The 21,473-nt window shown below is 31.1% G+C and overlaps 2 protein-coding genes across 3 annotated transcripts; one reads left to right on the forward strand and one right to left on the reverse strand.

The window, feature by feature from the left end:
• Positions 1-5,151: 5,151 nt before the first annotated feature.
• Positions 5,152-7,915, forward strand: LOC107020009 (LIM domain-containing protein WLIM2b). Its single transcript, XM_015220354.2, has 5 exons — positions 5,152-5,386; positions 6,018-6,120; positions 6,327-6,352; positions 6,790-6,879; positions 7,428-7,915. The coding sequence occupies exons 1-5, from the start codon at positions 5,252-5,254 to the stop codon at positions 7,755-7,757; spliced, it is 684 nt and encodes a 227-aa protein (XP_015075840.1). The 5' UTR covers positions 5,152-5,251; the 3' UTR covers positions 7,758-7,915.
• A 170-nt stretch (positions 7,916-8,085) lies between these two features.
• On the reverse strand, positions 8,086-16,465 carry LOC107020930. Of its 2 annotated transcripts, XM_027917232.1 has the most exons (4): positions 16,214-16,465; positions 9,596-9,649; positions 9,457-9,511; positions 8,086-8,718 (listed from the first exon to the last, which is right to left on the reverse strand). In XM_027917232.1, the coding sequence occupies exons 1-4, from the start codon at positions 16,370-16,372 to the stop codon at positions 8,363-8,365; spliced, it is 624 nt and encodes a 207-aa protein (XP_027773033.1). In that variant the 5' UTR covers positions 16,373-16,465; the 3' UTR covers positions 8,086-8,362. The 2 variants fall into 2 exon arrangements, with proteins under 2 accessions (XP_027773033.1, XP_015076950.1); XM_015221464.2 differs by lacking the exon at positions 9,596-9,649 and having other exon boundaries at positions 16,214-16,460.
• Between the last annotated feature and the right edge of the window lie 5,008 nt (positions 16,466-21,473).

Here is a 21,473-nt window from a genome sequence, read left to right on the forward strand (position 1 = left end):
TTGAAGTGAGTTGCAATTGAGTTGATAAGAGAATATTTAGTAAATGTATTGCTTCAATTGAGTTTTTGAAGCTCTTTGAGTTTGATTTGGGTACTGAATTAAAATGACAAGTGATGAGAAGCCGCAGAAATAATAATTTTCTGCCAGTTTTTTACCAGATAAAGAGACCTCATGAGGTCTCTTTTTTGCATTAATTTTCCAGATAATTCATAATAGAGACCTCATAAGGTCTCTTTTTTGCATTAATTTTTCCAGATATTTCATAATAGAGACCTCATGAGGTCTCTAATTACAATTTTCTATTTTATAAATGCAGAAAAGAGACCTCATGAGGTCTTCAATTTGTATTAATTTTTTCAGCTACTTCATAATAGAGACCTCATCAGGTCTCTAATTAACATTTTATATTTTATATATGCAGAAAAGAGACCTCATGAGGTCTCTATTATGAAGTAGCTGAAAAAATTAATACAAATTGAAGACCTCATGAGGTCTCTATTATGAAGTAGCTGAAAAAATTAATACAAATTGAAGACCTCATGAGGTCTCTATTATGAAGTAGCTGAAAAAATTAATACAAATTGAAGACCTCATGAGGTCTCTATTATGAAGTAGCTGAAAAAATTAATACAAATTGAAGACCTCATGAGGTCTCTATTATGAAGTAGCTGAAAAAATTAATACAAATTGAAGACCTCATGAGGTCTCTATTATGAAGTAGCTGAAAAAATTAATACAAATTGAAGACCTCATGAGGTCTCTATTATGAAGTAGCTGAAAAAATTAATACAAATTGAAGACCTCATGAGGTCTCTATTATGAAGTAGCTGAAAAAATTAATACAAATTGAAGACCTCATGAGGTCTCTATTATGAAGTAGCTGAAAAAATTAATACAAATTGAAGACCTCATGAGGTCTCTATTATGAAGTAGCTGAAAAAATTAATACAAATTGAAGACCTCATGAGGTCTCTATTATGAAGTAGCTGAAAAAATTAATACAAATTGAAGACCTCATGAGGTCTCTATTATGAAGTAGCTGAAAAAATTAATACAAATTGAAGACCTCATGAGGTCTCTATTATGAAGTAGCTGAAAAAATTAATACAAATTGAAGACCTCATGAGGTCTCTATTATGAAGTAGCTGAAAAAATTAATACAAATTGAAGACCTCATGAGGTCTCTATTATGAAGTAGCTGAAAAAATTAATACAAATTGAAGACCTCATGAGGTCTCTATTATGAAGTAGCTGAAAAAATTAATACAAATTGAAGACCTCATGAGGTCTCTATTATGAAGTAGCTGAAAAAATTAATACAAATTGAAGACCTCATGAGGTCTCTATTATGAAGTAGCTGAAAAAATTAATACAAATTGAAGACCTCATGAGGTCTCTATTATGAAGTAGCTGAAAAAATTAATACAAATTGAAGACCTCATGAGGTCTCTATTATGAAGTAGCTGAAAAAATTAATACAAATTGAAGACCTCATGAGGTCTCTATTATGAAGTAGCTGAAAAAATTAATACAAATTGAAGACCTCATGAGGTCTCTATTATGAAGTAGCTGAAAAAATTAATACAAATTGAAGACCTCATGAGGTCTCTATTATGAAGTAGCTGAAAAAATTAATACAAATTGAAGACCTCATGAGGTCTCTATTATGAAGTAGCTGAAAAAATTAATACAAATTGAAGACCTCATGAGGTCTCTATTATGAAGTAGCTGAAAAAATTAATACAAATTGAAGACCTCATGAGGTCTCTATTATGAAGTAGCTGAAAAAATTAATACAAATTGAAGACCTCATGAGGTCTCTATTATGAAGTAGCTGAAAAAATTAATACAAATTGAAGACCTCATGAGGTCTCTATTATGAAGTAGCTGAAAAAATTAATACAAATTGAAGACCTCATGAGGTCTCTATTATGAAGTAGCTGAAAAAATTAATACAAATTGAAGACCTCATGAGGTCTCTATTATGAAGTAGCTGAAAAAATTAATACAAATTGAAGACCTCATGAGGTCTCTATTATGAAGTAGCTGAAAAAATTAATACAAATTGAAGACCTCATGAGGTCTCTATTATGAAGTAGCTGAAAAAATTAATACAAATTGAAGACCTCATGAGGTCTCTATTATGAAGTAGCTGAAAAAATTAATACAAATTGAAGACCTCATGAGGTCTCTATTATGAAGTAGCTGAAAAAATTAATACAAATTGAAGACCTCATGAGGTCTCTAATTACAATTTTCTATTTTATAAATGCAGAAAAGAGACCTCATGAGGTCTTCAATTTGTATTAATTTTTTCAGCTACTTCATAATAGAGACCTCATCAGGTCTCTAATTAACATTTTATATTTTATATATGCAGAAAAGAGACCTCATGAGGTCTCAATTCTGCATTATATTTTTCGTAAATTTCATTATGGAGACCTCTCGAGGTCTTCAAAAATAAATGCAGAACAGAGACCTCATGAGGTCTCTACTTTAAAATAATATAAAATAAAATTAAATAATATCTTAGCGACCTAATGAGGTCTCTTTATTAAAATATAAAATTAAACAATATAATAAAATTGTGACCTCATGAGATCTCTATATAAAAAATATAAAATTAAATTAAATAATACAATAGTGACCTCATGAGGTCTCTTTTTTGTAAAAAATCAGATAATTTGTTGGTGACCTCGTGAGGTCTCCGTTTGGCGACCTCATGAGGTGTCTGTAAAAAAGTGACCTGCATTTTACTGACCTAGCGTTGAGGTCTTTTTTTCGGTCTCTTTTTTCCGAAAAGAGACCTCGTGAGGTCTCTTTTCTAGGTCTCTTTTTGGCCTTTTTTTAGTAGTGATACCCTTATCATCCACCTTTTGATTCAAAATTGACCACTTATTTAACGGTTTTATATTTAAACTATTTAAATATTTTTTTTAAATACGTGACGCTCAACTATTTGTTATAATTTAACTTATTAATATAATTTATAAATCAATCCACTACCCACCCATTACAAATTAAACCCCTTTAAATTAATAAATTCGTCACATTATTAATGCAACAACAGATTAGCTACTGCCAATTGAGTGTTTTTAAAAATTTGAGGCGAAAATATCTATAGAAGTAAATTATCATACATTCAAGTGTCTAAATAAAAATTACCGATAAACTTAAAAGTCTGACTATGTTCATCTTAATTATTCTTACATCTCAATTATGTGATGTTACATCATAGGTAACTTTTTTTAAAAATAATATATTAAAGGTTTTAAAACAAATCATAAATATTTATAATCTTATATTTTAAAAAAGTGCATGAATTAATTCGGGATGTATTACTTCTTTACCTTCAATCATAAATTTCTAATTCAATCTTGAAAGAAAGTGTCCTCCTAAATAAGCGGCTCAACCTAAATTTAATTGGGGCTTCGATTCGGACTCTAATAATTTTGGATGTTATTTTCAGGAATCTATAATTTCATTGTGTTTTAGTAGTGTTTATGATGATTTTGAAATTATAATTGGATTATTAATTGGGTGAGGTTTAGTTAGTAATTAGTGGGTAGTGGGTTGGTTTATAAATTATATTAATAAATTAAATTATAACCAATAGTTGAACGCCAAGTATTTTAAAAAATATTTAAAGAGTTTAATTTTAAAACAATTAAAAAAGTGGTCAATTTTGAACCCAAAGGTGGATGACAAGGGTATTTTGGAGCCAATAGGTGGATGAAAAGGGCATTTCGGAGCCAATAGGTGGATGAAGGGTAATTTTGTACCATTTTCAATACTTCAAGGATATTTTAGGCCCTTTTCCGTTTATTTTAAAAGTTAAAGAATTATAATCTACATGACACTAATAGTTTAATGATTATATAAAACTCTTGACTAACATATTTCAACATAATGAACAAAAGCATAAATAAAAACAACAAAGATTAAAACATGTACTCAAAAATATAATTTAACTTAAGCATAAATTTATGATTATAAAAATATACCAGATTCTGTAAGAATAGAATAAATGCTTATTTATAAACAACAAAGGGTAGTGTAATAAATGATTATTGTGTCTTATCGAAAAGGTCATAAGTCTTTGAAAAAGTTAGAACCTTTCATAATCGCCACAAATTTTATAAAATAATATTTTAAACCTATCAGTAATTAAAACTAAAACACTATATTATCATTTATTCTTAATAACATAAGCATAAATTAATAATTGTAAAATTACATACCAAGATCTGTAAAATAAGCAATGATGTCAGCGAGTCACTCAACATGAACAAATATTTAGTTGTGAAGAAGAAGAAGAAAAGGAGGCTTAGAATTTTCATTATTTTAAATGAGATAAAAAACCTCTATTTATATACAAAAAAGGACAACATGAACAACTATTTATTGTGCATCATCGGAAATATTACAACTATTTAGAAAAGTTGCACCCCTTCGGAAAGGTCACAACTATTTGAAAAAGTTGCAACCCTTATGAAAGGTCACAATCTTTCATAAAAGTTACAACTATTCATTAAAGTTGCAATTTTTTTTTTATAAAAGTCACAACTTTTCAAAAAAGTCGCAACTCTTTATAAAAGTCACAACTTTTGATAAAAGTTACAACTCTTCATTAAAGTCAAAATTCTTCAGAAAAGTTACAACTTTTCATGAAAGGGAACGACTAGTTTTGGAAATAAATAAATTTAAAAGGAAATTCGTGTTTGTGGTGACACCACGTTGGCAGACCTAAAATTTTCTTTTATATATATATATAAAATTTTTCTTTTACAAATAAATATACTACGTAGGATGTAAATCATCAGAATAGTACACAAAATGATAGAAAGAGACATTATAGGTATGGTATTAAGGAGGAAAAATAATAAAAATTTCTCTTGGTGAAGAGTTGAAAAAGGGCCTCATTTCACTCCAATTAAAGAGAATTATATCCACATTTTTTTAGACTTCAAATAAGTTCCATCAATTTCACCTCCTATGAAGTGGATCTCCCAAACATGTGTCATGTTTTTATGTGTACTAAGTAAAATTGAATTAATTATTTTCCAATAGAAAAAAAATAGTGAATAGTTTGTTTGTTTGTTTAATCTCAATGACTAAGAAGATATAAGTAGGAAAAATAGGATCCTTGAAATTTTTTTCTTAGCCATTTCTCATTCAGAAAAAGTTTTTATTATTGAGATTGAGTTTCAAGATTTTTTTTTATTTTAAAAAATAAATAAATAAAAAGGAAATGGCATTCACAGGGACATTGGATAAATGCAAAGCTTGTGATAAGACAGTTTACTTTGTTGATTTGTTATCTGCTGATGGAGCTACTTTTCATAAGTCATGCTTCAAATGTAGCCATTGCAAAGGCACTCTTGTGGTATATATATATATATATGTTTTTCGTTTTAATTTGTTTATCAAATTTTAACTTTATGTGCATGGAGTTATGTATAAACACTTTTGAATCACGTGATTGTTAACTGTCATGGGAAAGAGAAAGCAAGACAGATAAATCGAAACAAAGTAATAAGTTACACCTATGATTATCTTTTTCTTTTTCTACTTCTTTTCTTTTGCTCTACTTGTGATAAAAGATGATATTGTTTTTTTTTTTTTTTTAATCTCTAGCTTTCTTGCCCTCTAATAAGCTTTTGTTTTAATATGAGCTTTAATTTGCTCTGATAAATAAATATAATTAAATAAATAAAAGTGTGTTTTAATGATCATAAATATTTCCGTACGTATGATAATATACAGATCAGTGCTCGGTTCAAATTTCACCATCATTTATGTCATTGTCAGGGACTGAGCTAGTAGCCTAGCTAGTAGCCTGTATGTGGGACGTTTAACCGACTCAGTGTTAGTAAATTTATTATATTAAATATGTAAAAATATTAAATCTAGAATCAAGTTATTATCTCTTAAAATCATCATCGTAAAATTCAAAACTCTTACAGTTGAAATTCTAGCTTTGCCTCTGTACTCATGGTGATGTTTTTGTCATGTAGATGAGCAACTACTCCTCTATGGATGGAGTCCTCTATTGCAAGCCACATTTCGAACAACTTTTTAAGGAATCTGGAAATTTTAGCAAAAACTTTCAGACTTCTTGTAAGACATCTTGCCTTTTCTTATACTTGGTTTGTTATTATCGAGAAGTCTCACTAAAGCGTTATCTAAACTCGAGTTCGAGAACTCTGAATCTCTAATTAACAATGAGGGAGTACTTTTCACTTCATCACAACCGTTAATTTATTTTATTAATTATAATATGCAACTGCTATTAGTTTTAACCTTATTTTTTATAATTTATGCAGCGAAGTCTGAAAAGGAAAGTTCTCTGGTACGTTATTGGACACACACTGACACATTTCTCTGTTTTTTATAAAATTAATTTGATCAAATAACGAAAAAATGGAGAAAATTGATCACATAGATATGTATATAATCAATATTAAATTGTGTGGAACTAAGATACAAGATACTCCTTGTAATTCATTTTAATTTATGTGGTACCATTTGACTTGAGATAGATTTTTTTTAAAAAAAATAATTGAAATGTTATAGTCTAAAACAAGTCTTGACATTTGTCTGATCGTAAATCATTTCATTAAGAAAAAATAAAATACAAAAGTTTGATTCTTTCTAGTTATAAAAATGTGAATTACTTTTTTAGACGAAACTTAATGTGTCACATAAATTGAGTTAGATAGTACACGGTACAGTAGTAGTATTTACTTCAATCCTCCAAATAGTTAAATGCCTTAATATGTTGTGTAGGCAAAGGCTCCAAGCAAAGTCTCTGCAATGTTCTCTGGAACCCAAGACAAATGTGCTGCTTGCAGCAAAACTGTTTACCCTCTTGAAAAGGTATAAACTTTTTCTTGAAAAATGACTTTTATCGTACCAAACAGAAGTTATATCTTTTTTTTTATATAATATAATGATGATTTAGGGGCGAAGTCAGGTAAGGTTATTCATAGGAAATGAATTACAATATTTATTCATGATTTAACTTGATTTTTTTTATTTATATATAGTTGATATATTGAACCCCTTTGACTTGTTCATGTGTTTACTATTCATCTTTTGAACACTCTTAGTAAAAATTATGACTCCGACGCTATTATAATTGATATCATGTAGGTAAAAACTAATCATGTTAATTTTTGAAAAATGACCCTTATTATACCAAACAAACTTTATCAACATGATTAATGTTTTTCTGTCTCGTAATATAATGATAATTCAGGGGCGAAGCCAGGTAAGGTCAGTTGACTCTTTCGAGAGAACATTAATTACATTGTTTATTTATTGTAGTTGTTGAATCCTCTTGACTTGTTTATGCGTTTACTTTTCATTTTCGAAACACTCTAAGTGAAAATCATGATTTCGTCAGTGTAATGATTGATATATAGGTAATATTGGAGGGAGAAGCATTTCACAAATCATGCTTCAAGTGTGCTCATGGAGGTTGTGCCTTGACTCATGCAACATATGCTGCACTTGATGGAGTCCTTTATTGCAAGCACCATTTTGCTCAACTTTTTATGGAGAAAGGAAGTTACCAACATGTCCTCAAGGCTACTACTAACAAGAAGAGTACTGTAACACCTGTTGATGATGATGATAATAATAATAATAATAACAATGACGACGACGACAAGCCTGCTAATGAGGAAGACAAGGCAAATGATCATGACAAGGCAGATGAGAAGGAACCTAATGATGAAAATGAGCAATCTTGATCAACCCCTAATTATGCACTTAATGTTATTGATTACTAATTGTTTGTGTTTTTTGAAAATTTTGAAAAAGGTTTTTGCATTTGAAATCCAAGTATATTCATGTGATCAAAAGTCTTGTTATACTTTTGATTACAAAAACTTCATTTTCTCCCCTTTTAGACTTGGTGTCTAGTTTGTTAACATGTTTGAGAGGTTAACTATTTTTTGTTATACAACGATTTGCTAGATAATATTCCTATGTGTCATTGTCCAAATCAACAAGTCAAGGCCAAAGATGACATATAGTAGATGTTGAATCCCTTTACAACACGATACTTTCATAACAACATACATCTTAAAGAGATTGCTATAGATATGTAGGTTTCTTCACATGTTATGTCATGCTCAAATAAAGAGATTGTCTCTCAAGTACATAGGTGGATCCTGGTAGAAATTTCAAGAGTTTTAGACGATGCAGCAGTTATACTCAATAGTCGCGATACATACAAGATAGAGGAGGGTGGAAAAGAGGTCGTAAAACTAACCAAACATCCGAATCTATAATAGTACACACATCAAGAAATTCTAATCCCTAAAATAGAGAGTAAAATTGAACTTTGGGAACTTCATTCAGATTTAACATATGAAGATCGGAAGGACTCTTTGGTTCGTCCATAATAGATGGCCTTCCCGCTGGTGTATGTTATGAAGTTCCAGCCAAATGCTGAACCTCCAACGACATATGTGCCTGTCCCTTGGACCGCATCATCTTCAGCTTCCTGTTTCTCAGATGAATTGCCTTCAGGCTTCACAGAGGCCCCACTCTCGGGAGGAGGTTTCATGTCGTTCTGTTGCTCACTAGGCTTTTCTTCATCCATGATATCCACTGAAGAATTCTGGGCTCCGGATGCATCCTTAGCCACCTCTGGGTTTACTGTTTCTTCCATCACCTCCTTGTAAAGATCTATCAGGAGATTCAACTCTGCACATTTACATGCACATAATAAGGATCCATGTCTGATATATAACATGCTGATTGTCATGTTGAAAATCTTGATCATAGTTCGACAACAAAAAATTAAAAGAGGCAACATGCATGGTTCCAATAACAGCAGATTACCATATCCGCGGGCAATTGGATTGCTATAGCTAAAAGTAACTTACGTAAGCGAGAAATCCTGACCATGCAAAGTAGTACACCGAGTATGTGTCGTGCTGATCATGCTAATGAAATTTAAACATTGTTCAAGTATGATACATCCACGTGCCAGCGCAAATGGATCACACTAATACAAAGTTCTTATATAGATTGCCGGATCAGCTTATCTTGCAAAACAAAAATCAGCATTTTATGAATAGATGAAAGCTGCTGCTACGTAAATTATTGTACAAGGCATAAGCTCCAGAGAAAAATGGCTTGTAAGGGTGGATGTTTAACCACCTTCAACTAACTAGGTCATACTAAAACTAATTTTTTTCCAACCAGGATGTAACCTAGAAGAGAATGCCACAAACAGCCGTGCATTTCTTACTAACTTCAGAACTTTCACATAATGCATCATATTGGCATCAGCAAAAGAGGGACACGAGAGCATACTAGCATGTCAATAATCTCATAACTAGTGTGGCTTAAGATTGCTAATAGCTTGGTGATGTATTTATTTCATGACAACTTTTGAAATGAAAAGATTGTAAAGAATAAATCTGAAAGGAAACTTACGTTGACGGATTTCAGTAGCAGCCTTGCAATTGCGGAAGTCAGGAGTACGGAGAACCTTCAAGATGACAAATAAAAGTAAGACCCTATAACATCCAATTCTTATAAGGAAGTAACATTCATGAAGGCAAAGAGAACACACAGGTTTTTGGCCACGGATTGCCCCATACAACATTCTTCCCAGTGTCATTTGGTCCTAATGGATAAGACCCTTAGATGTTTGATTATCAATTACATTGCATGAGGTCTCAGAATTTTAAAATGAATCTTGAGAACTTTTTCCTCTTTTTGCCTTGACAGGAAAATGAATCTTGAAAACTTAAAACATTATCAAAAATAATATATGAGAAAATAAATATAAAAATAAACCCAATCCACAAGTGGGGTCTGGGTCTGGGGAGGGTAGTGTGTACGCAAACCTTACCCTACCTCGAGAAGGATATGAGAAAATAAATACGTAACAAATTAAACATGACATAATATTCATTTTTACATGACATTTCCTTATTCTGGTTATATATCTCACATCAAATAAGCAATTTGAAACCATTTACAGCTCTCAGTTCAAGAGCGATCCCCAGTGCATTTGTCATATGTGTATTGCTATGATGTAGAATTAGTCTGGGGTACAGATAGTTATTCTCTCTGCCATTCATCAATTATAAGAGTTATTTACTTAAGAGGATCAGAGTTAAGTTTGACAAGCTATCAAAAAACCATTTTCAGAGAAATGGTTTTGACTGGATTTATAGAAACATCTGACCAGCCAACTGTTTGCACTAACAAAAAACCAACTGGCAAATCAAGTTCAAGTTTAAGCTTGGACCCGGCTAACAAAAACCGACTGGATTTATAAGCAACCTTCTTGGCTTCCACTTTTTCTTGGACTTTCCCATTAGGTCTAAGCTTTCTACTTAAATGCGTATATCCACTAAATCAGGAGGGCCGCCTAGAAGATAACAAGGTTGACCCAATCAGACAGTGGTGAACGGTGAATTGACCATATACTCCCTATGATGTCTTTAGTTATGTTTTTCCAATTATCCTAGAAAGGCGGGCATGTCCCATGATTACTTTATAGATGCTACCATGATAGTGTTGTATGTATTAGTTCAGACTTAGCATCGTTTGGGGTTGTAGACGCTTATGCTTCACAAAGCTATATTTAGACTAATATTATTCCGCTGCTTTAAGTTCCTTCAGTTATTATTTTTCATGCTTAAACTGATTAGATAATGGGTATACTCGATTCGAGGTAATTAGGTATCAATTACTTAGCCTAGGAGATTTTGGGTCAAGACAATTACACCCTGAGAGGTAGCATGGCAGAGAATCTAAAAGAGTGTGATACGCTAACAAATGTTAAAAACTAAATTATACAGGTGTCATCTTACAAATGGACATTAGGTTAATTACATTTAGTTTGAACTTAATCATTTCTTCTCTTACTGTTTCTCCTCCACTTGTTTCCTTCTTTTGAGATATCTACATCTGTCTTCATTTCCTCACATATTGCCAACTCACATTTGCTCAAATTATGTCAAATTTTCCAGTTTCATTGAAAGAACAATCAACAATAGTTTCCTTGTCTATGGATCTCTACTCTGCAGAACAACTATAGACAACTATTTCCAAGCTTTCAGCATAACAGAAAAGAGGAGTCCGGAGTTTGAAGGTGATTTCTGGGTCTTTGCTCTGATAGAGTTAATGAGAGTTTTGTTGGTGCGTCTCCAGTGAGCTTTTCTTAAGGAGGAAAATTTTGTTGCTGGAAGGCGACTGTAGTACGACTTTCATGGTTTACGATGTATACAGGTGGAAGTTGGAACTGTACTATAATTATTGGTGAAGAATTTTCTTCTTAGCAAGAGATAGGATGGAACTTAATTTTGTCACATAAAATGCTCCCAGTCACATTTAATGAGGCACGGGTAGCTACAGACTTTAGTTTAGATTTAGCAGTCCATTTCAGCCTAGAGTGGACCACTTCTATTATTCCGGTAGAAAGAAAAGGCATAAAGCTCATTTTATTAAGACAAGGCCACAACTACATGAGTGGTATTCAAAAGGGACAGACCAATATCACTATCAGTAAACCTCCACTTTATCCACAAAAGTGAAGAGGCCCAGCTGGAACCTTTTTTATGTAGAAATAAACAACAACTTGCCTACCACTTTCAAAAGCTGATCACGATGGTTCTATGGTGGGTAACGACGATGCAGATGATGAAGCAGAGTACGTGCAATCCCTCCCACTTTTAACTGTCCCTTCTAAGTACCAAGAATCTCACTTTCCCAATTTCAGGGTTCTGATTTTTCCCCTTCATTTGGCAGTGATACTGCAATTTAACATGGGATCACGATATACACCAGGCAATTCATACTCCAGCCGTAATTAAGACATCGTGTTGGACTAAAATTGCCTAGGCTAAAGCATGTAAGGCTTTTGGGGTGAACTCTTCAGGTTTCGAACATGAAATCCTTGATATGAATCTACTTATGGAGCAGAAAATGCAATCTCAAATGCAACAGCAAAAGGGGAGAAGTAGCGAGTCTAAGAAATCAAAAAAAGGGAGAAACAGAGGCAAAGAAATTGGTTTGCACTATTACATATGAAGAGGTGAAGGATCCAGCAGAGGCGGGCAACTCAAAGCCTTCTCTGAATGAAAGCGGAGATCACAAGCTGGAATGTAAGAGGGCTCAATGATTCGAGCAAGAGGACCAGCATATCCATAAGTGGAAGCCTGACATTCTATGTTTGCAGGAAACTAAGATCGAAGGATGTTCTGTGGAAATAGCTAGACAGTTATGGGGTTCAAGATTGGTTGAATGGGTTGAACTGAAAGCCAGTGGCAATAGAGGGGGAATAATTATATTATGGGATAAAAGACAATGGAGTTGTATTGATGCACATCAGGGGCAACACAATATGTGGGCTATGATTGAAGGTGTTCAAACTGATTTCAGATTCTGCTTTACTTGTGTCTATGGGCCACACACTAACTGGGAAAGGGATGATTTCTGGAACGAATTTGCCAGTGTAGGGGGTTTTGGAATGAAAGTTGGGTCATTGGAAGAGAATTTAATTTCAATTGATTTGAAAGTGAAAGACTCAATTGTGTGAGAAGATCTAGGGCCACAAAATGCTTCTCTGATTCATTCATGACATGCGCTTAGTTGATTTATCACTGCAAGGGGCCTTCTCTACCTAGGCCAGGGGAAAAACTCACTACAAGCCTCTAGAATTGATAGATTCTTGATTTCTTTGGAGTGGAACGATATTCAATTGGCTCTCCCTAAGGTTATTTCTGATTTTAAACCCATCTCTTTAGAGAGTGTTGACTGGTCAAACGAACCTTCTTATATTAAATTTGAGAATATGTGACTCCAGAAGGAAGGATTTACTAACTTGGTAAAACAGTGGTGGCAAAGCTAAGTGGTTAATAGTTCTCCATATTCCATGCACTCTCAAAAGTTGAGATCTTTGAAAAGGGATTTAATTACATGGAACAGGGAGGTTTTCAGCAAAGTTTCTATCAGACCTAACAAAGCTTTGAAAGAGACTTTAGTTCTTGAAGAGCCAACGAAAGAAGGGTATAGACTCAAGCATAAAAGAACAAATTGCTGCAATAAAAAAATGGAGATACAACGGTTAGCTAAGGCTGAGGAAACATCATGGAGACAGAAATCAAGGTGCCTATGGTTCCAAGAAGTCATAAATACTTTCCTTCATCCATTTTTATTTGTCAATTATTGATTTGACACACCTCTAAAAAATAATAAATAAAATGATAATTTTACTCTATCACTTATTATATATAATGATTTCAATTCTTTTGAAAAAGACTTAAGTCAATAATAAGATTAAATTAGAAATTACATAATCATAAATTATCTCTTGATTATAAACTGAAGAAGCAAAAGTAGAAGAAGGAAGTACAACTTATTAATTTGTTTTCGGAAAAGGGCCTAAAATACCCTTGAAGTATTGAAAATGGTACGAAATTACCCTTCATCAACCTATTGGCTCCAAAATGCCTTTTTCATTCACCTATTGGCTCCAAAATACCCCTGTCATCCACCTTTGTGTTCAAAATTGACCACTTATTTAATGATTTTAAATTTAAACTATTTAAATATTTTTTTAAAATACTTGATGCTTAACTATTGGTTATAATTTAATTTATTTGTATCATTTATAAACCAACCCACTACCCACCCATTACTAACTAAACCCACACAATTAATAATCCAACTATAATATCAAAATCGTCATAAACACTATTAAAACACAACGAAATTATAGACTCCTGAAAATGACATCCAAAATTATTCGAGTCCGAATCAAAGCCCCAATTAAATTTAGGTTGAGCCGCTTATTTAGGAGGACACTTTCAATAGGATTCCCTTTCAAGATTGAATTAGAAATTTATGATTAAAGGTAAAGAAGTAACACATCCCGAAATAATTCATGCACTTTTTTTAAATATAATTTTATAAATATTTATGATTTGTTTTAAAACCTTTAATATATTATTTTGAAAAAAAGTTACCTATGAAGTAACATCACATAATTGAGACATAAGAATAATTAACATGAACATAATCAGACTTTTAAGTTTATCAAAATTTTTTATTTAGGCACTTAAATGTATGATAATTTACTTCTATAGATATTTTCGTCTCAAATTTTTTAAAAACTCAATTGGCAATAGCTTTTCTGTTGTTGCATTAATAATGTGACGGTTTATTAATTTGGAGGGTTAAATTAGTAATGGATGGGTAGGAATAGGATTCATTTATAAATTATACTAATAAGTTAAATTATTACAAATAGTTGAGCACCACGTATTTTAAAAAATATTTAAATAGTTTAAATATAAAACCGTTAAATAAGTGGTCAATTTTGAACCAAAAGGTGGATAACAAGGATATTTTGGACCCAATAGGTGGGTGGGAGGGTATTTTGGAGGCAATAGGTGAATGGAAGGTAATTTTGTACCATTTCCAATACTTTGAGGGTATTTTAGGCCCTTTTTCGATTTATTTTTTAACCCTCAATAGGAACTTCCATCTTTTTGCTTCCTTGGTGATTCGAACACACAATATTCAATTTGGAGGTCGAGGGTGTTTACCACTCGAGTAAATCTCTGATTTAATTGAAACTTTAATTTGGGTATTTATTTGTAAGGAATATAAAATAACATTACAAGCAAGTTTCTATCAAAAGATTTAGAAGAATATGTTATATGCAATTACACATGTACTATTGTATTTTCCATTCCCCCAATAGTAGATAAACAGTTTCGAAATAAAAAAAGTTCATAAGGGGTTAATTTCTTCCCGAATGTCATATAGGTAAATCCAGAGAACTAACTAAAATTTAAACTTTTGACAAAAAACTTCACATATTTTCTAGCAAAACACAAGAAATTTAACATACACCATTAGAATTAAGAAGTGGCAAAATCAACAGATTATAAACAACTTTAAGTTTAAGTAAACTGATAAATTAGTGTTATTTTTTCATGAATATTTGGATGTATTTAGAAAAATCTCCATCCATCCATTAGAAAATCATTATTTCAATTTATATAATTCACTGTGTATCTCTTATAACTAAAAGCGATTCAGACTGAATTTTCTCAGAAGATTTGTATCAAGTGGAAAACAAATTGAAATTACTCATGGTAAAGTAATTGGCTTGAGCAAGATAAATGTGAACATACACTGAAAATTTTTGTTAGTTTCTTTAAATTTTGCACACTCTTTGTAAAACTCGTGGTTCCGCCACGAGAAGAAGCCTATTCCCAACCCCAAGTTTCCAACTTGTATACAGAGTATATCTAATACTAGTAAATGTCATTGCATAAACCAAAACTACTAAAGCTGCTACAATAGTTTCTTTCAACATCTAGTGAATCCATGGAATAATTTGCACCATAAATGCTAAGAAAACCCAAAACCCCTAGTATGATGTTAATCTTAGTGCAAGCTATCATGGTTAAATACAGTTAGTAAAGTTAGTTAGAGATAAGCTGAGTCAGCAGAGTTCTTTAGGAGGTTGTTAGTGTTAAAGGCATGATCAATATTGTACCTATAAATAGAGGCTTTATGTAAATGCAATGTAATCAGAAATGTTGAATCAATAATACAGTTTTCTTCTCTACTCTTCTTCTTCTTCTTCTATATTTCTATTACTTAGTGTTATACACAAGCTCCATTAATGAAGTTAACATGATAAAGGTCAAATCTTTACCCTCGACAAAGCTCGAAAACATTTTTAAAATGAAGAAAAAAAATCAAAATCGAAATTTGTACTCTAGCATTGAACAGAAAATGTGGACCATTGTATAAATGGAATCCAGCAAACATACAAAATTAATATCCAGAGGAATCTAATAAGCAGGAGGAACACACACAAGCAAAAAAAAAAAAAAAAAGAGGAAGTCCAAACAAAGTCAAATTTTTTCATAGATCTTCAATTCTCAAGAGCAACACATACAAGCAAAAAATAACAAGAGCAGTCCAAACAAAGTCAAGTTTATTCAGATAAATTTAATTGGAAAAAATACAAATTAAAGGACACCCACAAGCAATAATAATAAGAACAGTCAAAACAAAGTCAAGTTTTTTCAGAGATTTTTCAATTCTCAGAGAAATTTAATACGAAAACCCACAAATTGAAAGACACCCACAAGCAATAACAAGAAGAAGAGTCAAAAGCAAGTCAATTTATACAGAAATTTTCTTACTAGTGTACCTCGATAACATGGGGTCGAAGATCTTTAACAATGAGTCTCATCTTGTTGTAAGGGGAATTTTGTGACTTGGAGATGTCAAGTGGCCTCTTTCTGTTCATGGGTGGCTGAGAAGGAGGAAGATTTTGGCTTTGGGGTGGCGCAGATTTAGGGTCTTCCATGGATTTTCTCTTCTCCCTTTACTCTCTACTGATGGAAGAACCCCAAATACAGTGAAATGAAAGCCTCAAATAAGTCTTGGTTTGGTTTTTGGCGACTGATTGCTTGTCAAATTATTTTTAAAATGGAATTAAGTAAATTTGGAATTAAATTAACATCTTTAAAAAATTTTAATTTTTTATAAAAGTATAAAAAAATAATTTATATTTTTAATTTTTATAATTTTATTCAAACCATTCTTTTTTTAAAAAAATTTATGAAAATAAATATTTCTTTTTCTTCTTCTCTCAATGTCTCTTCTCTTCTTCTTCCTCGTTAGAAAATCTAAAAATCTGACTATCAAAATAAATATTTTCTTCCATTATCTTAGTTTTCTTCTCATCTCCGATCGTGACTCTCTCTTTTTTCTGACTGAAGATTGTGTTTGACTTAAAATGGATAACTCATTATTTTTTTTTGAAATTTTATAATTTTGGAACAATACAAAGTTTTTTTCTTGGGCTAAAGAAGAATAAATCGTTCTATAGATGTGAAAACTGAATAATAGTGTAATGATATCTATTATTTATTGTTTTAGAAACAAAATTAACAAATCCAAAAAGACATAATTTGAGAAAATGTATATGTAATGTTAACATTCAGTGAAAATTTATTTTTTGTTGTTCTTTTTATGACCATTTTGTTCATATGATTTAAGAAATATAGTTTTATTCAGTTGTCCACAAATATCTGAAGTGTAGGAGATTTAAAAAATCTATTTCTCAATCACTATCTATAATTAGTGAAAGAAAAAAACAATGATTACTGCTCTGTATTACACTCAAAACCAAAACGCAAGGAGAATGAGAAGGACCTAGAGATGGAGAAGGAGAAATTGAAAAAGAAAGCGAAAAACAAAGAGAAAAAAGTCGAAGTCGTCAATTGTGATGTGAAGCAACAATATCTACCATTGATTAGATTGATGGTTATGTATACCATTGTGAATAACTTTTTTTGTTGATAAGTTGTATAAAACAATTGGTGAAGTGTTTATTTTTGCTGATAATATTAATGATTTTTTGTTGAAACAAATGTCAATTATGATGGAAAAGAAGAAATGTGGTGTATGTGGCAACATACATAACCTATGTTATAAAAAATACTACAAAATTATCTACATGTGCCCCAACAGAAAGAATATATGTGACAACATATGTCACAGAAAGAAGATATGTGGTAACATATGTTACAGAAAGAAGAAGATATGTGGCAACATATGTCACATAAAGAAGATATGTGGCAACACATGTCACAAAAAAAAGATATGTAACAACATATGTCACAGAAAGACGATATATGTCAACATTTCATTGTTACCAATGTGTTGTCTGTGACAACATATATAACCTTTGTTGTAAAAATAACTATAAAATTATTTGTCTGTACCCCAACAGAAAGGATATATGTGGCAACAAATGTCACACTATGAATTATCAAAAAAATTTAAAAAATAAAATAAAAATGTCTAAAACAATCCTCCATATTTTTATGCTTAGACATGTTGTATGACTATATATTAGTGTTACATGTTGTATTGAGTGAAAATTTAATTGAATTAACCCCATAAAGACCATTTCATGATATACATATGTTGCCACATATGACATGTCTGTTGCAACTCTTTCAACAAGACGTGCATATGTTGCCACATATGTAACTTCAAGAATGGGTTAATCGATAAATTGAACGATTTAGGAATAGAAAAATGTCAAATTGAACTAAATTTTAGTACTTTGGACCATAATTAAGCAATAAAAATGTGCTATAACACTTGGATTAACGATTTACAATGATGTTATATAACTATCAAATGAAGTTACTTGATCATTGTATGATGAACTACTGATATGATAATCTTTGTAAAAATAATTGATAGAATTGAGGAAGGTTATTATATTAGACTATGATTTTGTACTTAAACATATTGTCGGACTATATATTAGTGTTACATGTTGAATTAGGTGAAAATTTAATTGAATCAACCCCTCAAAGACCATTTTATAATATACATATGTTGCCACATATGACATTTCTGTTGCAATTTTTCCAACAGAACGTGCATATGTTGTTACATATGTCATTTCAATTATGACTTAATCAATAAATTGAGCAGTTTAGAATGAAAAACTGTTGAATTAGACCAAATTTTAGTAATTTGAACCATAATTATGCAATAAAAATATGTTATAACACTTGAAACAACGATTTATAAGGGTATTATATAACTATCATATGTAGTTACTTGGTCATTGTATGATGAACTAGGGGTAAATGATAGTCTTTGAAAAAATAATTGATAGAATTGATGAAGGTTGTTGTATTAGATCATAATTTTGTACTTAGACATGTTGTAGGACTATATATTAGTGTTACATGTTGAATTAGGTGACAATTTAATTGAATTAATCCCCAAAAGATCATTTTATGATATACATATGTTGCCACATATGACATTTCTGTTGCAATTTTTCCAACAGAACGTGCATATGTTGCCACATATGTCACTTCAAAGATGACTTAATCGATAAATTGAGCGATTTAGGAATGAAAAAATGTCAAAATAGACAAAATAGTACTTTAAACCATAATTAAGCAATAAAAATACGATATAACACTTGAAACAATGATTTACAAGGGTATTATATAACTATCATGTCGATTGCGACATGTAAGTCATATGTTGCTACATGTCTAGCTTATATGTTGCAGCCTGTGTAAGTTATATGTTGCAACATATGTCAATTCTGTTGCTATTGAAATAACCGTTTCGTTGCTACATATGGCTATAATTTGTTCCAATAGTCAATTGTTGCAACATATAGCAATCTGTTGGAAATGTGAATGCAAATTATTGACAAAATTGCAGGTGCCCAAATGGTGATGAATGATTTCAAAATACTATTAATTTTACATACCAAAACAATGGTGTGTGACCCTAATCATTTATGAAGTAATTTCAATTGAGAGCAAGCAAAATCTAATCCACTGATTAAATTTGTTATATATGATTCAAGAAGAAGAAAAGAAGAAAGCTCAATGACTAGCAACCAAGACCAATAATGTAAGAAAAGAAGAAGAAAAAGATAAAGAGAATGGGAATAAAGACAACCAAGCAAGCAAGAACGACGAAGAAGAAGAGGAAGAAAAAAATATGACGAGAGGTTGAGAAAAATATTTTATTTCCCCTTTTGGTACAGCTTGCTGGTGGCTTCACCCAATTTTAAATCCCACCAAAATTGGTTAAATTAGGTTTTAGTCAATTTACCCTTTTACCCTTCATTTAATTCAATGGACCAAACTGTCAACTTATAAACTTGAGGGCAACTTCACAATCCTTAATTATTAATCACATAATTGTCACCTACACCCAATACTTAAGACTTATATCACCGCCCATTTATTTTGAAACCTTATTGTCACTTTTTTTTAAAAAGTCCCGTGAATCTTGGCGCTGGTAGTGTTGGTATTTTTGTCTTTTGAGCAAATGTAGGGACTGGCTAAGGGTTCTTTTATTCGATTTTATTAAATTTTGATTTGATTCTTTAATTTTTGACTTTGAAAAAATATGAATCAATTGTTGAATTGAATTAATTTGATTTAGTCTGTATTTTAAAAATGATTTGTATGTTGCAATTGAAAAATAAAATAATCTAAAATCAAAGTATTTATAAGATATCGAAAAAATTAAAATCGTGTTGAGTAATGTGTCTCATTAAGAGACGTATTGTGCTTAAAAGACTATATTTGTCTTTGTAAATAATGATGTGCCTCCAACTACGGCTCGATGGAAATAAGGACGAAGACGAATTCATTTACATGACGAATATTGAAAAAAAATAATTTAAGGTTCCTCTAGAAAATTAATATTCAAAGTTAACTATTTGAATTGTAAATATGTTGCTACCTTGATTTGTTCATGAATGATTTTATTGCTAATTGACTTTTTTTTTAATTAAGAAAATATATCATTTTTATTCTTTTGAAAAATAGTAAAAGCTTAGTTCTTCGATGTATCGAAGTTTCGACATTCTTACACTGAAGATCTAAAATTTGAAAAGAAAAAAAAAGGGATAATGCCCAAGTACCCCCTCAACCTATGCCCGAAATCTCAGAGACACACTTATACTATACTAAGGTCCTATTACCCCCCTGAACTTATTTTATTAATAATTTATTACCGCTTTTCGACCTACGTGACACTATCTTGTGGGCCCAACGATAATTGACTTTTTTTTCAAACTAGTGCCACGTAGGCTAAAAAGGGGTAGAAAATTACTTATAAAATAAGTTCAGGGGGGTAATAGGACCTTAGTATAGTATAAGTGTGTCTCTGGGATTTCGGGCATAGGTTGAGGGGGTACTTGTGCATTATCCCAAAAAAAAAAACATTGATACTGAATTGTGAAACTAAAAAATCAAAATCAAAAAATCAAATTAGTTTGATGTCTGTTTGTCTAATTATTCAATATATGCAACCACCCCTAATTACTAGGCTCCCAAACTACTCTTTGTATAGGTGATACATCTTTATTTTATTTTTAATTAATAATTAACACTTTAATTTTTATTTGTAATTAATAATTAACACTTTAATTTTGAAAATGCACATCTAGACATTAAAATTTATTTTTACTTTATTCTTATCATCCGATATTGGTGTGATACATAAATTTGGAGGTATCTACATGACTATCTTATAAGTAAATCGTTCAACTGACATAACAAAGACAAGTTTAGGTGACTAATTATTTGTTATCTAAGTTAAAGTGTGTCTAAATCTATATTATAAAATTAGAGTGTTTCATTATCAATTATGGCCTAGTTAAAATTTATCTATGTAATATACTTTTTTTTGAGTTCTAAGAAAATTCTAATATCTTTCTATATTTGATAATAATTTAACTTTAAACTTATTATACTCTTAATGAAATAATTTCTAATTTGATAATGTATAATGAGGATATGTTTGCCCAAAGATATTGCAAGTAGTTTTGTGGAGAAATTTTGGAAAAAAATTTGGCCATTGAATTTGTCAAGTATGACCAAAAAAAAAAGTTAGACAAA

Source organism: Solanum pennellii, chromosome 5, assembly GCF_001406875.1.
Source record: "Solanum pennellii chromosome 5, SPENNV200".
Classification (NCBI taxonomy): domain Eukaryota; kingdom Viridiplantae; phylum Streptophyta; class Magnoliopsida; order Solanales; family Solanaceae; genus Solanum; species Solanum pennellii.

Bases quoted from the DNA above. Each gene is read 5' to 3' on its own strand.
- LOC107020009 (XM_015220354.2), top strand. From the start codon at position 5,252: ATGGCATTCACAGGGACATTGGATAAATGCAAAGCTTGTGATAAGACA. The intron at 5,387-6,017 runs GTATATATATAT...TTTGTCATGTAG, and splicing joins ATTGCAAAGGCACTCTTGTG to ATGAGCAACTACTCCTCTAT. The intron at 6,880-7,427 runs GTATAAACTTTT...ATTGATATATAG, and splicing joins CTGTTTACCCTCTTGAAAAG to GTAATATTGGAGGGAGAAGC.
- LOC107020930 (XM_027917232.1), bottom strand. From the start codon at position 16,372: ATGGAAGACCCTAAATCTGCGCCACCCCAAAGCCAAAATCTTCCTCCT. The intron at 9,650-16,213 runs GTACACTAGTAA...CTTATCCATTAG, and splicing joins TTCGACCCCATGTTATCGAG to GACCAAATGACACTGGGAAG. The intron at 8,719-9,456 runs GTAAGTTTCCTT...GTAAATGTGCAG, and splicing joins TGCTACTGAAATCCGTCAAC to AGTTGAATCTCCTGATAGAT.